Genomic DNA, 18713 nt, shown 5'->3' with positions numbered 1-18713 from the left:
TGTTCCTTAATTAGAGGTTAAGGCAGATTATCAGATCTCACCTTTCCCTCCCCAGGGAGGCCTGGAAGGAGGGAAACTGGCCTTAAGAAGTCGCCAAGAACCAGCCTCAGGAGGCCATGATCTCTGAATATAGGATCTTTTCTCCCCACCCGGGGTTTTCCCCCATTTTTATGTCTGTTTTCATCAGGCATTGTCAGAGAAAAAGATCTTCCATCTGTTTTTTTTTTTTAAGAGTTGTACACAAAAAAGTTTAGTGAGACATCTGCCTCCTGTTCCTGCCCTTAGCCACATATTCTGTCCTCAAAGGTAGCCACTATGAGCAGTTTCTTTAGTTTCTTTTTCTTTTCTTTTTTTTTTTTTTGAGACAGAGTCTCGCTCTGCTGCCCAGGCTGCTGGAGTGCAGTGGCGCAATCTCGGCTCACTGCTACTGCTGCCTCCCTGGCTCTAGCAATTCTCCTGCCTCAGCCTCCCGAGTAGCTGGAATTACAGGTGTGCACCACCATGATCTAAGTTTTTGTATTTTTTAGTAGAGACAGGGTTTCACCATGTTGGGCAGGCTGGTCTTGAACTCCTGACCTCAAGTGATCTGCCCACCTTGGCCTCCCAAAGTTCTGGGATTACAGGTGTGAGCCACCACCCACAGCCTGCTATGAGCAGTTTATTTGATTCTCTCCAGATCTATTCCCTGCATATAGAAGCATCCATGTCTGTGTGTCTTTCTGCCTTTTTTTTTTTTTTTACTGAAATGGTTGCACATACGACACACTGTCTTCACCTTGCTTTCTTCAACAGTATATTGAAGAGTTTTTTCCCCCAATTTGGAGAGTCAAATATTTTGCTGCTTCATTCATTTAGTTATGCAACAGATATTTCTTCTATTTTTTTTTTTTTTTTTCTTGAGATGGAGTCTTGCTCTGTTGCCCAGGCTAGAGTGCAGTGGCGCCATCTCAGCTCACTGCAACCTTCAGCTTTGGGGTTGAAGCAAGTGATTCTCCTGTGTCGGCCTCCCAAGTAGCTGGGATTATAGGCGCACGCCACCATGCTTGGCTAACGCTTGTATTTTTAGCAGAGATGGGGTTTCACCATGATGGCCAGGCTGGTCTTGAACTCCTGACCTCAAGTAATCTGCTTGCCTCGGCTTCCCAAAGTGCTGGGATTACAGGCGTGAGCCACCACGCCTTGTCAAGATATCAAGATATTTCTTGAAGACCTGTTACATGAGGCACACTAATAAATACCTATGTATGATGACCACTTTGGGACCCTTGGGAGACACAGAGTCCTTACTATGCCAAAATACTGTAGCTATTTCCAGTGAATGTATTCTTTTTTTTTTGAGACGGAATTTAGCTCTCGTTGCCCTAGCTGGAGTGCAATGGTGCAATCTCAGCTCACTGCAACCTCTGCCTCCCAGGTTCAAGTGATTCTCCTGCCTCAGCCTCCCTAGTAGCTGGGATTACAGGCGTGTGCCACCACGCCCAGCTAATTTTTTGTATTTTTGGTAGAAACGGGTTTTAACCAGGCTGGTCTCAAACTCCTGACCTCAGGTGATCCGCCCGCCTTGGCCTCCCAAAGTGCAGGGATTACAAGCATGAGCCACTGCGACTGGCAAGTGAATTAATTCTTTTTTTCCTTTTTCTTTTTCTTTGAGATGGAGTCTCACTCTGTTGCCAGGCTGGAGGGCAGTGGCACGATCTTGGCTCACTGGCTCACTGCAACCTCCATCTCCCGGGTTCAAGCAATTCTCCTGCCTCAGCCTCCTGAATAGCTGGGATCACAAGCGTGTGCCACCACGCCTGGCTAATTTTTTAATTTTTAGTAGAGACGGGGTTTCACCATGTTGGTCAGGCTGGTCTTGCACTCCTGACCTCAGGTGATCCACCCACCTTGGCCTCCCAAAGTGCTGGGATTACAGGCGTGAGCCACCACACCCAGCAGTGAATGAATTCTTATAAGATTGGTGGCTGGGCGCAGTGGCTCACGCCTGTTATCCCAGCACTTTGAGAGGCCAAGGCGGGCAGATCACGAGGTCAGGAGATCAAGACCATCCTGGCCAACATGGTGAAACCCTGTCTCTACTAAAAATACAAAAAATTAGCCGGGCATGGTTGCGGGCGCCTGTAGTCCCAGCTACTCGGGAGGCTGCGCCAGGAGAATGGCGTGAACCCAGGAAGCGGAGCTTGCAGTGAGCCGAGATCGCGCCACTGAACTCCAGCCTGGGCGACAGAGCGAGACTCCGTCTCAAAAAAAAAAAAAAAAAAAAAGATTGGCATGTTGTTCTCCACAGGTATTCATCATCCCACCCTCACTATGGCACCCCAGGACCCAGATTCAAATATTCAAGGAAACTGATGAGTGAAATATGTGAATAAGAGGGGGTGGGCTGGGTGGCTGGTGATTACAGTGGCTCATGCCTGTAATCCCAGCACTTTGGGAGGCCGGGGCAGGCGGATCACCTGAGGTCAGGAGTTCAAGACCAGCCTGGCCAACGTGGCAAAACCCTGTCTCTACTAAAAATGTAAAAACAAATTAGGCGTGGTGGTGCATGACTGTGGTCCTACAGGCACTATTTTACATGCCTGTAGTCCCAGCTACTTGGGAGGCTGAGACAGGAGAATCGCTTGAACCCAGGAGGCAGAGGTTGCAGTGAGCCTATATCGTGCCACTGCATTCCAGCCTTGACAACAGAGCGAGACTTGTCTCCAAAAAAAAAAAAAGGGATGGAATTCGGCTGTAAAGAATTAGGAATAAAGACTCATTTCCACTAGGATTTTAGAGGTGTGTTAGATCTGACTCAGAAGAGAACCCTTCCTCCCTCCTTCTCAGCCACTTGTGACTAATCATCAGACTTGGTTTTACTCGGTAGTTTCAGTTAAAAATTTGAAACATTTATATTAGAGTTTTCGATTAACTTTTTTCAGGGTTGGGAATTTCAGAATGACTTTTTAAAAAAATTGACTCCATTATAATAAATCAGTTTTTCTTGCAGAAAGCTTATTACATTGTAAAATAGTGCCTGTAGGACATTTTGAACTCATCTCTAAAGGGCCTTCTTAACTTTGTCCCTCCCCTGTCCTTGCCACAGTCCGGATGCTGCTGATAGCACGTCTTTCGATGTCCAGCTAGGAGACATTATCCTGACGGCAACAGATGGACTCTTTGACAACATGCCTGATTATATGATCCTTCAGGAGCTAAAAAAGTTAAAGGTAATTAACTCAAAGGTTAGCTCTTGGGAAAAGTGGCCCTCTCTGGACAGCTGAGTTTTATGGATTCAGTTGCATTATCTCTTTGTAGTTTTGGAAAGAACTCTTTTGTGAATTTCAGGAAAATAATAATAGCTCTGGTCTTTCAAATAATTAGAGCACTTGGAAAAAGAAGCTTCCTACCCAAGGTTTTCATAGGCTGGTAGAAGTAGGAAAAGTCTAGATGGAGGGCATTTCTTGTTTGTATCTTTATTTATATTTTAATGGTGTCGGGTCCTGGTTGTTTCTCCTTTTATTCTTCTAACACCCAGCAGGTGTTGAATCAGGCAAAGACAGGAAATAGTCATGCCAGAGCCAGCCAAAGGCAGCAGGCCACTGGAAGCCTCAGTGTGACCTGAGCTGCCACCAGTAACCAAATAGTATGGGTTTCTCCCATAGAGGAAGGAGGTGAAAACTAGGCTTTCAATTTTTTCCTGGCTTTGTGAACATACTCTGGGAAAAATGAGTCTTTTTCTCATGAGTCTTTACCTCTAACCAGTATGACTTTGGGTACGTTTCTTTCTCTTTTTTTATTATTTATTGAAGTTGCTGAGATCTGAGGGTTTCTTAAAACTGTTTAAGCAGTATTTTCTTCATATAAAATGGGGCATCCTAAAGATCCTCTTTTATAGGGTTGCAGTGAGGATTAACTACAGCCCTGTGTAGGAACTCCTTAGCGCCACGCCTTGTCTGTGGAGTGCAGTCAGTGTGAGGTGCTTCCTTGTCACAGGCACTGTGCTCTGTGTGGTGACACAGTGGTGAGCAGAATCTACACAGTCCCTACCTGTATGGAACTTACATCCTAGTGGAGGAAAATAGATAAATACAGGGAAGTAAATCTATGATGTAATGTGGGTGCTAAATAAGAAAAACAAAGCTGGATAAGGGAATAGAGAGTAGAAGGGACTGCTACTACTTTAGATAGATTGGTCAGGAAGGGCCTTTTTGAGGAGGTGACATTGAAGCAGAGACCTGTCATTATACTGAAACTAGAGCTGAAGTGGACCTCGTGTTCCCATCCCCGTTTTGCAGATGAGGAAGTTGGAGCAGCAAGGATAAAGGTATGGCCCAAGATTTCACAGCTAGACAGGAATCTCTTCCTGATATAAAATTCTGAAGGTATTTTCACTAGAGCAACTGGTAGCTCTTGGAGAGCAAACTGGGGTTGGCCAGGCTGTGTTCCTAAGCAAGGAAGCTTTTGAGGTATCCTTCAAAGGCTATCAGAATCTGCCTTTTCAGTTCATCCTATTTTAGCAAGAATACCTTAAGAATTTCAAATGGGAAAAAAAGCAAAAATGAAAATCCAAACTTTAGGGCTTAAGGCCACCAAAGCAAAGGACTTTCTGATTGATACCTTGTGCAGGCAGCACTGGAGTCTTGTTCATATTAGCCAGGGCATGATGTTTTAATGTCTTTTCTAACTAGAATAAAACTTACATGATGGAAAAGGTGGTTAGATAAATGTTACTGTCTTGAGCATTATGGTAAAATAACTTCCTCATGCTTTATCTTAGAATTCAAATTATGAGAGTATACAACAGACTGCCAGAAGCATTGCTGAGCAAGCTCATGAGCTGGCCTATGACCCAAATTATATGTCACCTTTTGCACAGTTTGCATGTGACAATGGATTGAATGTGAGAGGTAAGCATTCTTTGGGAAGGTCATAGGGACTGACTGGGGACATGGTGTCAGTAGAGTGGAGCATTCTGGGCTCTGGGTGAGACTGTGGAGGTGTCCTCTCCCAGCCCCCAAGCTGTGCACTTGTGGCTTCCAGCAAGGTCAGGAGGACAAGAGCAAGTGCATTTCGTCATGTCTTCCCCACACAGCATGCCCTTCAGAACTGAACCTCATTGGCGGCAGAGGCAGGTGGAACCTGAAGCCCTTTATTGCCGCCACCGCAATGCTTGGACCTGAGCCCAAAAGGCTTCTGAGCTCTGCCCAGAGTGCGTGGACATTCCTAACAGTTTAACATTCTGCCTTTCACGTGTCTGACATTTCGCTTCTCCCTTCCTCTGGCTTTGTGGGACTCAACAGTGTTTGCCTGACAAATTGCCACAGCAGGGTTTGAAGAGGGAAGCAATGTGAAACTGCCCTTGACTGAAGACTTGTCCTATCTACAGCATGATGTGTGACTTTGGGAGCAGGCCAGTGGCTCCGTCTCAGGGCTGGGACATGTTGGTGCTAGCATATCAGAGCTAGTAGAATTAGTTTCTTGTTGATATAATTTTATGACATGTGAAACATTTCTTAGTCCTCCAAAAAATGTTAAAATAGAAAAAGTGCATGCCATAGCTGTTTGGCAGATTAGAATACAAGGCTATTCCTAGTTTCAAAACATTGGATATGTCTGTCTAAATTAGGATTGTGGGTATAGAAGCATGTAACTTTCTCGTCAGATTCACTGTGATTGATGTGAACAGAGGGTGTGGTGGCTGTTTGAATAGAGCTCCTGTTGTAAAGGAGCAGGGAAGATTTTTTTTTTTAAGCTTCAGTTTCATGTAATTTCTTGGAGTTTTGTTTAACTGTTTTTTTTTAATCAAATATTTTTTTCTTTATTCTACTAGGGTATACTGACAAACCAAAACTGCCTGGAATGCAAGCATTTGTCTCCTAGTACTTATTTAAGTACACATTTTTTTTTTACTTTTCCTTTTAAAATATACTGATAGGTTCTCATTTTCATTGTAGGTGGAAAGCCAGATGACATCACTGTCCTTCTTTCAATAGTGGCTGAGTATACAGACTAGCTGAGGTGTCAAGTCCTGCCTTTCCTTTCATCATCCCAAATTTCCCCTGCCATGTGTGCTGATCCTGCTGGCAGGACCACATTTCTTTGCCACTGATCTCAATGGCCAGTGATGTAAGTCTTTTGCCTGTCTTCTTGAGACCCGTTGAGATCTTTGTTGAGAACCACTACTATCATTCACTAGCTCATATCTGCCGGCAGCAATTGAAGAGATCCAAGATTTGAAGATTGGCCTTCATTTCTCGATGTTCTTTCCATGATGGGGATGGAGGTGTTCAGTGCCACCGTGGCTGTTACTTTTCAAAGTAGTTGAAGTATTGAAAATGAGTAATGTTGGTAAAGTGAATTCAAAACCCTAGTATGCTAAAGGGATGGTACAAGTCTAACACAAATTGTACGTAATGATACATCTACTAGAAACATACATTATTCATCAAAAGAAATGTTACATGTGTACTCCACAGGCATAGTCTTTGTTATGATGATTGGTGTGGCTTTATGTCTTTGTTATAAACTCCTATTTTTCAGGGGCTTATGATTCTGCTGTAAAACATTGCTCTGGGTTATACAGTTTTGATCCCAAAAGCTTTTTTGTTACAAATCGGGAGAAAAATCCATTTTAGTCTATGGATGGAAATATTTCATGCTTTTAAAAAGATGTTTGTGTTCCTGTGGTTAAAGTTTTGGCAGTTTATTGATTAGTCCAAATCACAGGCTAAGGCCTGATCTCCAGGAGGGGTAGGGGAGACACTTTACCAGTATTTTTTTATGGAAATAATACTCAAGGTTGTAAAACCCCTCAAAGCCTAGAAATTTAATTGTTATGGCTGAAATTCCTCCTAGTTGTCTGATAGAATGCCCCTGAATGGGAACTCTAGGTCCCAAGGCCTGAAGGGTTGAGAACAGACAGCTGTAACTTTGAATTTTGTTGGCTTTCAGTGGTCATGCTACCTACCCATACTTGTACTCTCAGACCTTTTATTAGTAGCCTTGCTTTCTATAGAGCATGCACCAAATCCAGTGAGTCCATGTGGAGAGAGCACTGTGTGCAGCGGCAGCAGCACAGACGTCCATGAGGAAAACTCCCAGTGATGATCTGACATTTACAATTACCCCACACGGAAATTTAGGGGTTTCTGAATCAAGCTTAATGTTTACAGTTTCCAAATAGCCATTTTGCAGTATATAGTTTCCTTACAAAACTACCCCGCATTCAGTTTTCCCATTATCTGCAAGCTGAAACTTATTTTTAAGTTTTGTGTACAAGTTGACTGCTGTAAAGATATATATTTTTGGGTCAGTTTTTTTCCTTCATTAACTTGGTGGTAGAAAAAAATATATACTTAGAAATCCTTAAATTAAAGCCATGTTTTATATATAAGTCAGGTAACATTGGTGTATAGATGAGAATGCAATTAAACCTGATGAGAATCTACTTGAGAATATAGAAAGTCTTTCTCTAAAGGAGATACTGACTCCCTGGTTTATTGCATTAAAATTTATGTTTGAGGTTACCTCAACTTGTTTTAAAAGATTTTGTTTTGTGAATTTGTACTGTATATTTGAGTAACTGTCAGGCTTTTATTTAAAATTGTTTAACATGTACCATGTACATGTCATTACTATATTTCAATGCATCATGCTTGTAACAGGCATTTCATTTATAATAAGAATGAGTTATTCATTTGTAAGCCGTTCAGTAATTTATCTACTATTCCTAAATTGGCATAATGTTAGATAATCTATTTTGAATCACCTTTAATTACATGTCAGAATGCCTTAACTACCCTAACTTGACAAAACAGAATTCTTTGGTAGACGCGGTGGGGGCGGGGTGGGGGGTCTGGACGGAGTCTCTATTTAAGGAGAAATCATCATGCTATGATAAAACACAGAAGCATGAGTGGCAAGTGGCGGGGTATTTATTTTGCACAAACTATTTGCAGTCTCTGTGTATTTAAAAAGTAAAGAAAGTTGCATCCAGAAGGGTTTTGTTAGAATGAATACATTTATATTAGGACTGACAACTTCAGCTCTTTTGTTTAGGTTTTCAATTATTTTTGGTAAGAGTATGTAGCCTTATGATCTGGATATATTTTGCATTCATTTTCCAACGCCTACATTTAATTCCTGGTAAGAGCAGTGCTCGTCAAGTTTCTGGTTTTTCTCTGCTCTCATTTAACCAGTCAAACACAATCTTTGTAAAGCTAGATTGGTGGTGTTTTATACAACTTATTTACTCAGCTTACCTTTTTGAGAAACGATTGTTAGAAATTGATGATGTGTTTGTTCCAGTGATACTGAAAGTAGTGGGGGCAAGAATTGAGTTTCACAGTGGAATTGGCTTTGGATCTGGCCTATAGATTAGTGACATAAAATATTTTCTCTATTTTCCCCTGTTCTTTTTGTGTTATGCACTTAATTTTATGACTGCCGGGGGGTCAGCTGGAGTGCTGCTTAACAAGTATCTCTCCTACTCTCAGTGGTCAGAGGCTGTGTTGGACCCATAGTAGAATTTTCCAGGTCACAGACCCAAGCTTCCATGGGTTGTTACTGTGCTGTACCACTTGGTGGGTCTGATTCTGAACCTGATGTGTGTGTTAATTATATTTTAAGCAACACACACACACACACGCCTCATGTAATGGACTTTTATAACAAAAGAAAAAATTTGGATTTCTAATTTACAAATGGCAAATTATTTATCCCTCTCTGGATGCACCAAAGACCAGTAAAGTTTATAGCTTTTCCATCTATATTTATAAAGCAATACTGTATTATAAAAATCAATATTTTTATCACATGCTTGAAATTTTTATTTTGTTGTTTTAAAATGTGCACTCTAAACATATCAGAACCTTATTTCTTCCTATGAACTTAAGCTGCCTGCGCACAAAAAAAAAAAAAAATTTACCAAATGGAGATGCAGTAGAGTCCATAGGCTCTAAAAACTAAAAGAAATGGGATGCAGGGGGAACAAGTTATTTGTCCTGAGTTACTGTACTTGCTTGACATGGTTGATGGGTACTAAATCACAAAAGAATCCATTCCAGGTATGCATGTCTGGGGGTTGGGCTGTGTCTAGATTAGAAACTGGGTTTCAAGCTTTGCATGATGGGAGAGCGTCCTCTCCTCTATCAGCTGCGTGTGTTCTGGATAGGACAGTAGCCCGGAGATGGAAACCACCTTCAGTACCATTAGCCCACCATACCAAGTAACAAGTTAGGCAGGAATCGTGGGAATTTATTGAGTCAGCTTTGAGTGTTTGAGAGAATGTAAACAAGATTGGCTCGAATTGTAAATTGTACTTTGGATGAGTTCATGGTTCTTTAGGTCACCTTAATACCAGCTATCTTTGGTAGAAGCTACAGCATTCAGTTTCTCTGGAAACTGTATCACATTTTTGCATTTTAAAAATTTTACAGTATCAAAAAACCAAAATCTGCTTATGAAACAAAACATGAAGCAGGACATATTTGGATTCTATTTATTTAAAATTAAATTATTTGCAAAATTGAACTTCTCAACTAAAACGTGTCCATGTCAGAATTTTAACTGTTAGCAGGTAGTTTGTGGCAAAGATGGCTAAATAATGAAGCAAATTAGAATCTGTGTGTATACTAATGAGCTGCTTTTTTTCTGTTGAGACTATCATTATTTGTCTTATTACCCAAGAGGCAATTACCTGAATTTGGATGTCTGAATTATAACTTATGCAGGAATAGTTCTGTAAATACATTTAAATAAACTGTAAAGATATTTAATAAATATAGTATTTATACTAATCTGTGTACTTCTTTTGGTTTGAATAGTAACTAAATGAGACACCAGCCCTTGACATTGAGTTTGTTGGTCACTATCAGGTCCTCATTTCCAAGCCTCCTAGTCATTCTAGCACTGATTATATGCTGCTACTTTAACTGGCTCCAGCTGCTTCACTACATCAGTTTAGCTTCCTCAGAAATTCATCAAAATGGACTGACAATTAAATGTAAATTATAGAACTTTTTCCCAGCTGAGGCTTTGCACCTTCCATATAGTATAGAGGGAAGCTACAAAAAAAATCTGCTGTACAGTCAGTCGTGTTGTTTAACAGAGATGTTCTGACAGATGCATCCTTAGCAATTTCATCATTGTGTACTGACACAAGCCTAGATGGTCTAGCCTACTACACATCTGGGCTATATGGATAGCCTGTTGCTCCTAGGCGACAAACCTGTATAACATGTTACTGTACTGAATACTGTAGGCAGTTGTAACACAACAGTAAGCATCTGTATATCTAAACATAGAAATGTTTCAGCAAAACTATGGTATGAAAGACAAAAAAATGGTACACCTGTATAGGGCAGCTCCATTATCTTATGGGACCACCACTGTCTGTGCAGTCCATCGTTGACCAAAACGTTATGCAGCACATGACTGTATTTCAGCTTAGCACTCTGTATCCAAATTCTAAAATCCAAAGTGCCCGGCTAATTTTTGTATTTTTTGTAGAGATGGGATCTCACCATGTTGCCCAGGCTAGTCTTGAACTGCTGGGCTCAACTGATCCGCCCACCTGGGCCTCCCAAAGTGCTGGGATTACAGGCATGAGCCACTACGCCCCGCCAGTATTAACTATAATAGTCCAATGCTGCATCCAGGCTATTACTGATGATGATGCCTTCAAGACCTAAACCCCTCTGCCTACTTCAATGAATGAACCAGAAATGTTATCCTCAGCAAAGAGACCTACAGAGTTACTTTTGTGTATAAAAGCTCCCTGTGTAGGCGTCTGCATTTGTTAGAAATACCAGAAATTCAGTGTTAATCATCAGTGTAAGCATAAGATACATATATCTTCCCCTACCATGTGATGAAAGGACTTAGTTGAAATTATGTGGGCATTGCCAGTTACCACAAAAAGCTTGGTTAAGGCCCATTTTCATTCACTAAGGAACATCTTGGGATGAACTTGAGTTTTTATTAGGTTATTGTGGGTAGCTGTGACTCATTACTAAGCTACAAGAGCCAAATTAATTCTGGTTTCAGTTAGAACTCTATTCACAGTTCTAAAGCATGCAAATCCACTCAGCCACCTTTATGAATTTCTCACAAAGTCTAAAGTACAATTGCTTGCCAGTTAACACTTCCTTACGGTTTGAAGGTTTCAGAAAGATGTAACAATAATATGTTATAAAAGTCTTGTTTGTCAGGTTATAATTGACTGTAAACAGGTTTGGGGGAGGGAGAGGCACACATCATAAGACATTACATAACAATGTTTTGTGCCAGATTTTTTAGTCCATTTGTGCAGGTAAAAAGCTAACTCTTAAAGGGCCAAAGAACAGAGACATTTGTCTTCCACCTTATTCCACTCCAAACTCAGGCTGTCTTGGCAGTGGAGGATACTGTTCTATGTCAGATAATACAGAAATATTTGGCATCACTTCCATTAAATTCTTTCCTGCAGCACACTGCAAAATAAAAAATCACATCTGAAAATCAGAACAATTTGAGGTTAGGAAATAAAATTTTACAATACGTAAAAACACTCCAGGTTGGGCGCGGTGGCTCAAGTCTGTAATCCCAGCACTTTGGGAGGCCGAGGTGGGCAGATCACTTGAGGCCAGGAGTTCAAGACCAGCCTGGCCAACATGGCGAAACCCTGTCTCTACAAAATACCAAAAATTAGCCAGGCATGGTGGCACGCACCTGCAATCCCAGCTGCACGGGAGGCTGAGGCAGGAGAATCACTTGGACCTGGGAGGCAGATGTTGCAGTGAGCAGAGATCGCACCACTGCACTTGAGCCTGAGTGACAAAGTGAGACTCCGTCTAAAAAAACCAAGTGAAGGTGACTATATATTTTTACTCTTGATCTTTTTTCCAGGGTTTATTCTACTTAAAGTCTTAAAATATAAAAAACAATGCACAAAAAAGGCCATGGTATTACATGAGAAAACTAAAATCCAAATGTTTGCAATCAAATACAAAAGATACCTGACTACAAATCACAAAATTCCATTTCAAGCCATCTTGATGGCACTCTAAATGGCTGTTGAATAAAGTTTAAATACCTTTATAAAACTAGCAAAGATGTTAAAAGCTCTAGGGTGAACGTGCATTGAATTGAAGAACTCTAATGGGCTTTTCCTTCACAGAAAACTCTTCTGCCTCACAAGTAGCATAATGGATTTAAAGCAAGTTACATACACTTGACAAACAGCTATTTCTAGATATGGTTGTTGTACAAGATGATGTGGTTTAAAAGCCCATCCTCCATTAAAAGGAAGTCCTGGACAACCTCTTTTAGACACTAAACATGCAAACTCGTGCTTGAGGGGCAAATGAGCCAGTCACTGGGCTGGGGGCCAGCTCAGCCATCATTAAGCATTAGAATATAGAGAAACTGCCATTATTCATGTCCTCTTCACTGTCACTTGCTCTTGCCAGACTGTCGAAAGGGTGGTTGAAGTGTTCTTGCTGGTCAGAAGAAACTGCTCCAAAGAACATGCAAGAAAACTGGAGGGAAAAAAGGAACTGCACTGTTGATTCCAAAGAGAAAGTTTGCTCATTAAATGCTCCAGGTGACAGCCCTCCTCAGAAACCTGACCAGTATTACATCCCTGTCTTTGCTGGTGATGGTTCACAGAACACCCAGAACCTTCATTATTGGTCCAACACGTCCTAAAACCAAACCTTGGCCGCGCACGGTGGCTCACGCCTGTAATCCCAGTACTTTGAGAGGCCAAGGTGGGCGGATCACGAGGTCAGGAGATCGAGACCATCCTGACTAACATGGTGAAACCCCGTCTCTACTAAAAATACAAAAAAATTAGCCGAGCGTGGGTGGCAGGCGCCTGTAGTCCCAGCTACTCGGGAGGCTGAGGCAGGAGAATGGCATGAACCCGGGAGGCGGAGCTTGCAGTGAGCCGAGATCGTGCCACTGCACTACAGCCTGGGGACAGAGCAAGACTCCATCTCAAAAAATTAAACAAAACAAAAAAACCAAACCTTTCCCTGACTTCAAAGGCACATGACAATCTTCAGTTTGGGATCAATGGTCTGCTGCTGACTCCCCTCCTGAGCCATCAAAGCTTCCACCAGAACTGAGAGGCAGAGGTCAAGGAAGCCTCCATAAGCCACTGGATTAATTAATCCATCTTCTTCCCTTCCCCTCCTGCTACGGCAGAAGCCACCCTTCCAAGTTAAAGCCAGTCCTTTCCTCCCTATCTCTGCATCCCAGCACCCTCGGAATGTTAGCATTTTCAAATGCTCAAATGCCTCTCATCTTTACCTTTTTATTTGTTATCAGGTCTTGCCCTATTGCCCAGGTTGCAGTGCAGCTGTGTGATCACGTCTCACCGCAGCCTCAAACTCCTGGGCAATCCTCCCACCTCAGCCTCTGGAGTAGCTGTAACTACAGGTACGCACCACCATGCGCAGCCTTTTTTTTTTTTTTTTTCCATAAAGACCAGGTCTTGCTACGTGGCCCAGGCTGGTCTCAAACTCCTGGCTTCAAGCAATCCTCCCGCCTTCACCTCCCAAAGTGCTAGAATTACAGGCATGAGCCACTGTGCTCAGTCTTCTTATCTTTAAAATACAGAAATAGCCAGGCACGGTGGCCCACGCCTGTAATCCCAGCACTTTAGGAGGCTGAGGCAGGTGGATCGCCTGAGGTCAGGAGATCGAGACCAGCCTGGCCAACATAGTGAAACCCCGTCTCTACTAAAAATACAAAAAATTAGCTGGGCATGGTGGCAGGCACCTGTAATCCCAGCTACTAGGGAGGCTGGGGCAGGAGAATCACTTGAACCTGGGAGGCAGAGGTTGCAGTGAGCTGAGATTGAGCCACTGCCAGCCTGGGCAACAAGAGCGAAACTCCATCTCTAAACAAACAAACAAATAGCCTAACCTCATCCCATTTCCCCCTTCAGTTACTGCTTTATCTCTAATTGTAGAGCTGTCTACACCCACTGTCTCCATCTTCTCATTCTCCTACTCTTTACTTAAAAAAAGCTTCTCCAGGCCCGGCGCGGTAGCTCACGCCTGTAATCCCAGCACTTTGGGAGGCCAAGGCGGGTGGATCACCTGAGCTCAGGAGTTCGAGACCAGCCTGAGCAAGATGGTGAAACCCTGTCTCCACTGAAATACAAAAAATTAGCTGGGTGTGGTGATGCATGCCTGTAATCCCAGCTACTTGGGAGTCTGAGGCACAAAAATCACTTGAACCCGGGAGGTGGAGGTTGTAGTGAGCCAAGATTGTGCCCCTGGACTCCAGCCTGGGCAACAGAGCAAGACTGTCTCAAACAAACAAAAACAACAAAAAAAGCTTCTCCCTCACTGACCCCCATATCACAGAAACTTATGGTCAACAGAATTTACCACATCCTTAAAGTCAGGACCCATTTTCAGTCCTCCCCACTTGATATTCACTCTGACATCTTTCTCATGCCGCACTCTCCTGGCTAATCTCAGCTCAGCCAGCTTGCCCTCTTCTAAGCAGCCTCTGAACTTGGGTTTCTTAACCTCAGTGCTGCTGCCATTTGAGGCCTTATGAGTCTTTGGTGTAGAGCTGTCCTGCAGGGAGGAAGATGGTGGGCGGCACTGCGGGTCTTTACCCGCTACATGCAATTAGCATTCCCTTAACATATCCAAAACTGAATTCATGATCTTACTAAGCCCTGAATCTACTTCTCCAAACCTAAGACCTCCCTGGATACCTTTTTCCTTAACCCCCATAACCAATCCATCACCAAGTCCTGCTGGTTTTGGCTCCTAAATGAACTATTTCAGCCGCCTCTCTCCACTTCTCATCTAAGTAATCACCATCTCTCAGATGCTACAATTGGGTGACTATTGCCTCACTGAAGCCCGTTTTTCATATAACACCAGCGGCTAAAGTCATCCAGTCAACATTGAGTCTGTCAGCCCTCCCAGGTAAAGCCATTCAAATATTTTAAATACCCAGGTACTTTGGCCGCTTGCACAGCTTCCAGGACTCTCCAGCATGATCTGGCTCTTACCAAGCACTCTAGCCTTCCCTTGTGCCACTGTCTCCCTCTGGCTCTGATCTCCAACCACAGTGGCCATCCCTCAGCTCCTTCAAGCCCCCAGGCTCCCTCCCCTGCTGGGGCTTTTGCACAGGCCGCCCTCCCTGAGCTCTACTCCCACCCCCATGTCCTCATCCTTTCCAGCTCAGCTCAAACACCAGTTTCAAGGGGAAGACGTTCTGACCTGGATTAAGGCAGTACATACCATTAAATCTTCTCCAAGCACCCTGAACTTCTCCTTTATTGAACTAAACACAGCCTTTTAAAGATTATATATTTGGTCATGTTATACCTATACCCTAGTCCCGATACGTGATACCCGCTCTAGTCTCTAAACAAGTTGAGGAAGCTTGTTTATTTTGTTCACTGTAGTATCCCTCGCATGGCTGTCTAGGACACAGCTCTCAAGAAATACTTGGAGCTGCACAGTACCACAAGACAACAAATGAATGAGCCCTGTTCTTGGGTCATCCTCACGTCTCAGAAGGTGAAGATGCCCTCTGCAAGGCTTGCCTTGCAGCTGTTGAACCTGCTCTCCAGATAGCCGTGATATTGGCTGTGGCAGGCAGGAAAATGGTTCCCAGAGGTCCATGTACTAAGCCCATGAACCTCTGAAGATGTTATGTCACACTGCAAAGAGGAATTAAGTAGCAGTTGGAATTAAGGTTTCTAATTGCTGATGTGGAATAGCCAGGTGGGCCCAATGTAATCACAGCGATCCATAGAAATGGAAGAGGGAGACAGAAGACTTAAGGTCAGAGTGCGGCTGTGTGGAAAAAACGGCCGTTGCTGATTTTAAGCTGGAAAAGAACTACAAAGCAAAGAATGGAAGTGGTCTCTAGAAGCTGGAAAGAGCAAGAAAGCAGATTCTCCCCCAGAGTCTCCTGAAGGGAACAAAGCTCTGATGACACCTTGATTTTAGCCCATTGAGACCCAATTAGGACTTCTGACCTTCGGAACTGTAAGATACTCAATTCATGTTGTTTCAAGCCACTAAATTTGTGGCAATTTGTTAAAGGGTCATTGGGAAACTAACATACTGATCTGGCCATAATTGGAGGCATGGTTTCTTTTTTTTTTTTTTTTTTTTTGAGATGGAGTCTCGTTCTGTCACCTAGGCTGGAGTGCAGTGGCATGATCTCGGCTCACTGCAAGCTCCACCTCCTGGGTTCATGCCATTCTCCTGCCTCAGCCTCCCAAGTAGCTGGGACTACAGGTGCCCACCACCACACCCAGCTAGTTTTTTGTATTTTTAGTAGAGACAGGGTTTCACCGTGTTAGCTAGGATGGTCTTGATCTCCTGACCTCGTGATCTGCCTGTCTCGGTCTCCCAAAGTGCTGGGATTACAGGCATGAGCCACCATGCCCGACCAATTGGAGGCATGGTTTCAATTGCCTCTAAAGAGTCTAGTCTTCACCAAGGTCAAGAACCTAAGGCTAGAAAAGACCTAAATATAGCACCTGTGTCTGTTCAGTGTATATCATCACGTGCAAATAGCTCTTGATAATGTTTGTGGTGCTATATGAGACTTGAAAGCTGAGGTTTTCTTTAATCTTTGAGAGCTGCCCTGAATTTGCTACTGGCTTAGAGTAAATGCTATTTGCTACCCTCCCTTGTCCCCACCTTCAGCCTGTAAGTCTCATATGGCTGGATAATGGGGCCCTTCTCCATGTCTAGTAATCTAATGGAGGAAGCTTGAGAACACCCATGCAACCAGAAATTCAAGTCTAATATGAGTTGGGTAGGAAGAGAATTATAAAATCTTTTTTTTTTTTTTTTTACTAATATACATATTGTCCCTATTTTGATGCCCCTGAGAGCTGTGTATAACTTCTAGTTTAAACTTAATAAAAAATCCACAGCAGGCCAGGCGCGGTGGCTCATGCCTGTAATCCCAGACTTTGGGAGGCCAAGGCAGGTGGATCACCTGAGGTCAGGTGTCCGAGACCAGCCTGGCCAACACAGTGAAACCCTGGCTCTACCAAAAAAATACAAAAATTAGCTGGGTGTGGCCAGGTGCAGTGGCTCACGCCTGTAATCCCAGCACTTTGGGAGGCCAAGGCGGGTGGATCACGAGGTCAGGAGTTCAAGACCAGCCTGGCCAAGATGGTGAAACCCTGTCTCTACTAAAAACTACAAAAATTAGCCAGGTGTGGTGACAGGCGCCTGTAATCCCAGCTACTCGAGAGGCTGAGGCAGGAGAATCACTTGAACCCGAGTGGCAGAGGTTGCAGTGAGCCAAGATCATGCCACTGCACTCCAGCCTAGGCAACAGAGTGAGACATAGTATCAAAGTATCTCTCCACAAAATACTTACTAGTTGCTAAAAGAAAAACAGTAACTATATAGTAGAGAGCCGGCAGACACCACCTTGACCATATGATGGAAATTAACACCACCAATATGGAGAAAAACCAACCTGTGCCTCCAGATACAATGTACAAAGAGAACCCAACATTATTACTCTGTTGAATTCTTACTGAAAATACATAGTTTAAATTGAATCATGAGGAAACACAGAAAAAACCCAAAGTTAGGACATTCTACTAAAATGTCAAAGTAAAGGACAAAGCGGGCTGGGTGCAGTGGCTCATACCTGTAATCCCAGCACTTTCAGAAGCCAAGGAGGGCGGATCACTTGAGGTCAGGAGTTTGAGACCAGCCTGGGCAACATGGTGAAACCCCGTCTCTACTAAAAATACAAAAATTGGCCAGACACAGTGGCTCACACCTGTAACCCCAGCACTTTGGGAGGCCAAGGTGAGTGGATCACCTGAGGTTGGGAGATCGAGACCATCCTGGCCAACATGGTAAAACCCCGTCTCTACTAAAAAAAATACAAAAAAATTAGCTGGGCGTGGTGGTGGGCACCTGTATTCCCAGCTACTCAGGAGGCTGAGGCAGGAGAATCACTTGAACCCGGGAGGTGGAGGTTGCAGTGAACCAGATTGCACCATTGCAATCTAGCCTGGGCGAAAATGAAACTCCGTCTAAAAAAAACCAAATAAATAAAAAGAAGAAAGTCTTAAAGGCAGAGTAATAATCAAAATATTTGAAGTGATTATCTCTTATTTGTATTTTCTGATTTTTGTTCAATGAAATGATCATTGTACTGTTATACTGAATATTAAATGTGGAGGCCAGGCACAGTGACTCATGCCTGTAATCCCAGCACTTTGGGAGGCCAAGGCAGGCAGATCACTTGAGGCCAGAAGTTTGAGACCAGCCTGGCCAACCATATCCGGCTAATTTTTGTATTTGCAGTAGAGACGGGGTTTTACCATGTTGGCCAGGATGGTCTCGATCTCTTGACCTTGTGATCTGCCCACCTCGGCCTCCCAAAATGCTGGGATTACAGGCATGAGCCACCACGCCCGGCCAATCTAAGAGTTTTAAAAGCAAGAGAGTGATAAGTAACAACAATAATTTTTTTCTTTTTGAGACGGAGTCTTGCTCTGTCGCCCAGGCTAGAGTGCAATGGCACGATCTCAGCTCACTGCAACCTCCGCCTCCCGGATTCAAGCAATTCTCCTGCCTCAGCCTCCTGAGTAGCTGGGATTACAGGCGCCCGCCACCATGCCCAGCTTATTTTTGTATTTTTAGTAGAGACAGGGTTTCACCATCTTGGCCAGGCTGGTCTTGAACTCCTGACCTCGTGATCCGCCCGCCTCTGCCTCCCAA

At 43.4% G+C, this 18713-nt stretch overlaps 2 protein-coding genes across 23 annotated transcripts in view; one reads left to right on the top strand and one right to left on the bottom strand.

Annotated features, from left to right (window-relative positions):
- Nucleotides 1-9779, top strand: part of PPTC7 (protein phosphatase targeting COQ7) — a 49023-nt gene extending 39244 nt beyond the window's left edge. Inside the window, 3 exon segments of one of the 2 annotated variants that reach the window (NM_001246519.1) lie at nucleotides 3086-3209; nucleotides 4760-4889; nucleotides 5937-6321. In NM_001246519.1, the coding sequence (NP_001233448.1) occupies nucleotides 3086-3209; nucleotides 4760-4889; nucleotides 5937-5995 (313 nt within the window). In that variant the 3' untranslated portion in view covers nucleotides 5996-6321. 2 annotated transcript variants of the gene reach the window in all.
- Nucleotides 9780-10940: 1161 nt separating this feature from the next.
- Nucleotides 10941-18713, bottom strand: part of RAD9B (RAD9 checkpoint clamp component B) — a 29566-nt gene continuing 21793 nt past the window's right edge. For 7 of the 21 annotated variants that reach the window (XR_010147768.1, XR_010147775.1, XR_010147771.1 and 4 more), the window contains 2 exons: nucleotides 12056-12500; nucleotides 10941-11453 (listed from right to left, as the gene is read on the bottom strand). Coding sequence is in view for 10 of the 21 variants with exons in the window: in XM_001142878.7 (XP_001142878.1) it covers nucleotides 11398-11453; nucleotides 12392-12500 (165 nt within the window). In the remaining 11 variants the exon portion in view is untranslated. Of the gene's footprint in view, nucleotides 11454-11856; nucleotides 12501-18713 lie in introns of those variants that run through there. The other 14 variants (XM_054663528.2, XM_054663530.2, XM_063784929.1 and 11 more) reach the window with 4 other exon arrangements.

This window comes from Pan troglodytes, chromosome 10, assembly GCF_028858775.2.
Source record: "Pan troglodytes isolate AG18354 chromosome 10, NHGRI_mPanTro3-v2.0_pri, whole genome shotgun sequence".
Taxonomy (NCBI): Eukaryota; Metazoa; Chordata; class Mammalia; order Primates; family Hominidae; genus Pan; species Pan troglodytes.
Note: the sequence above shows the minus strand (reverse complement) of the source record. Positions and strands in the feature narration are given on the sequence as shown.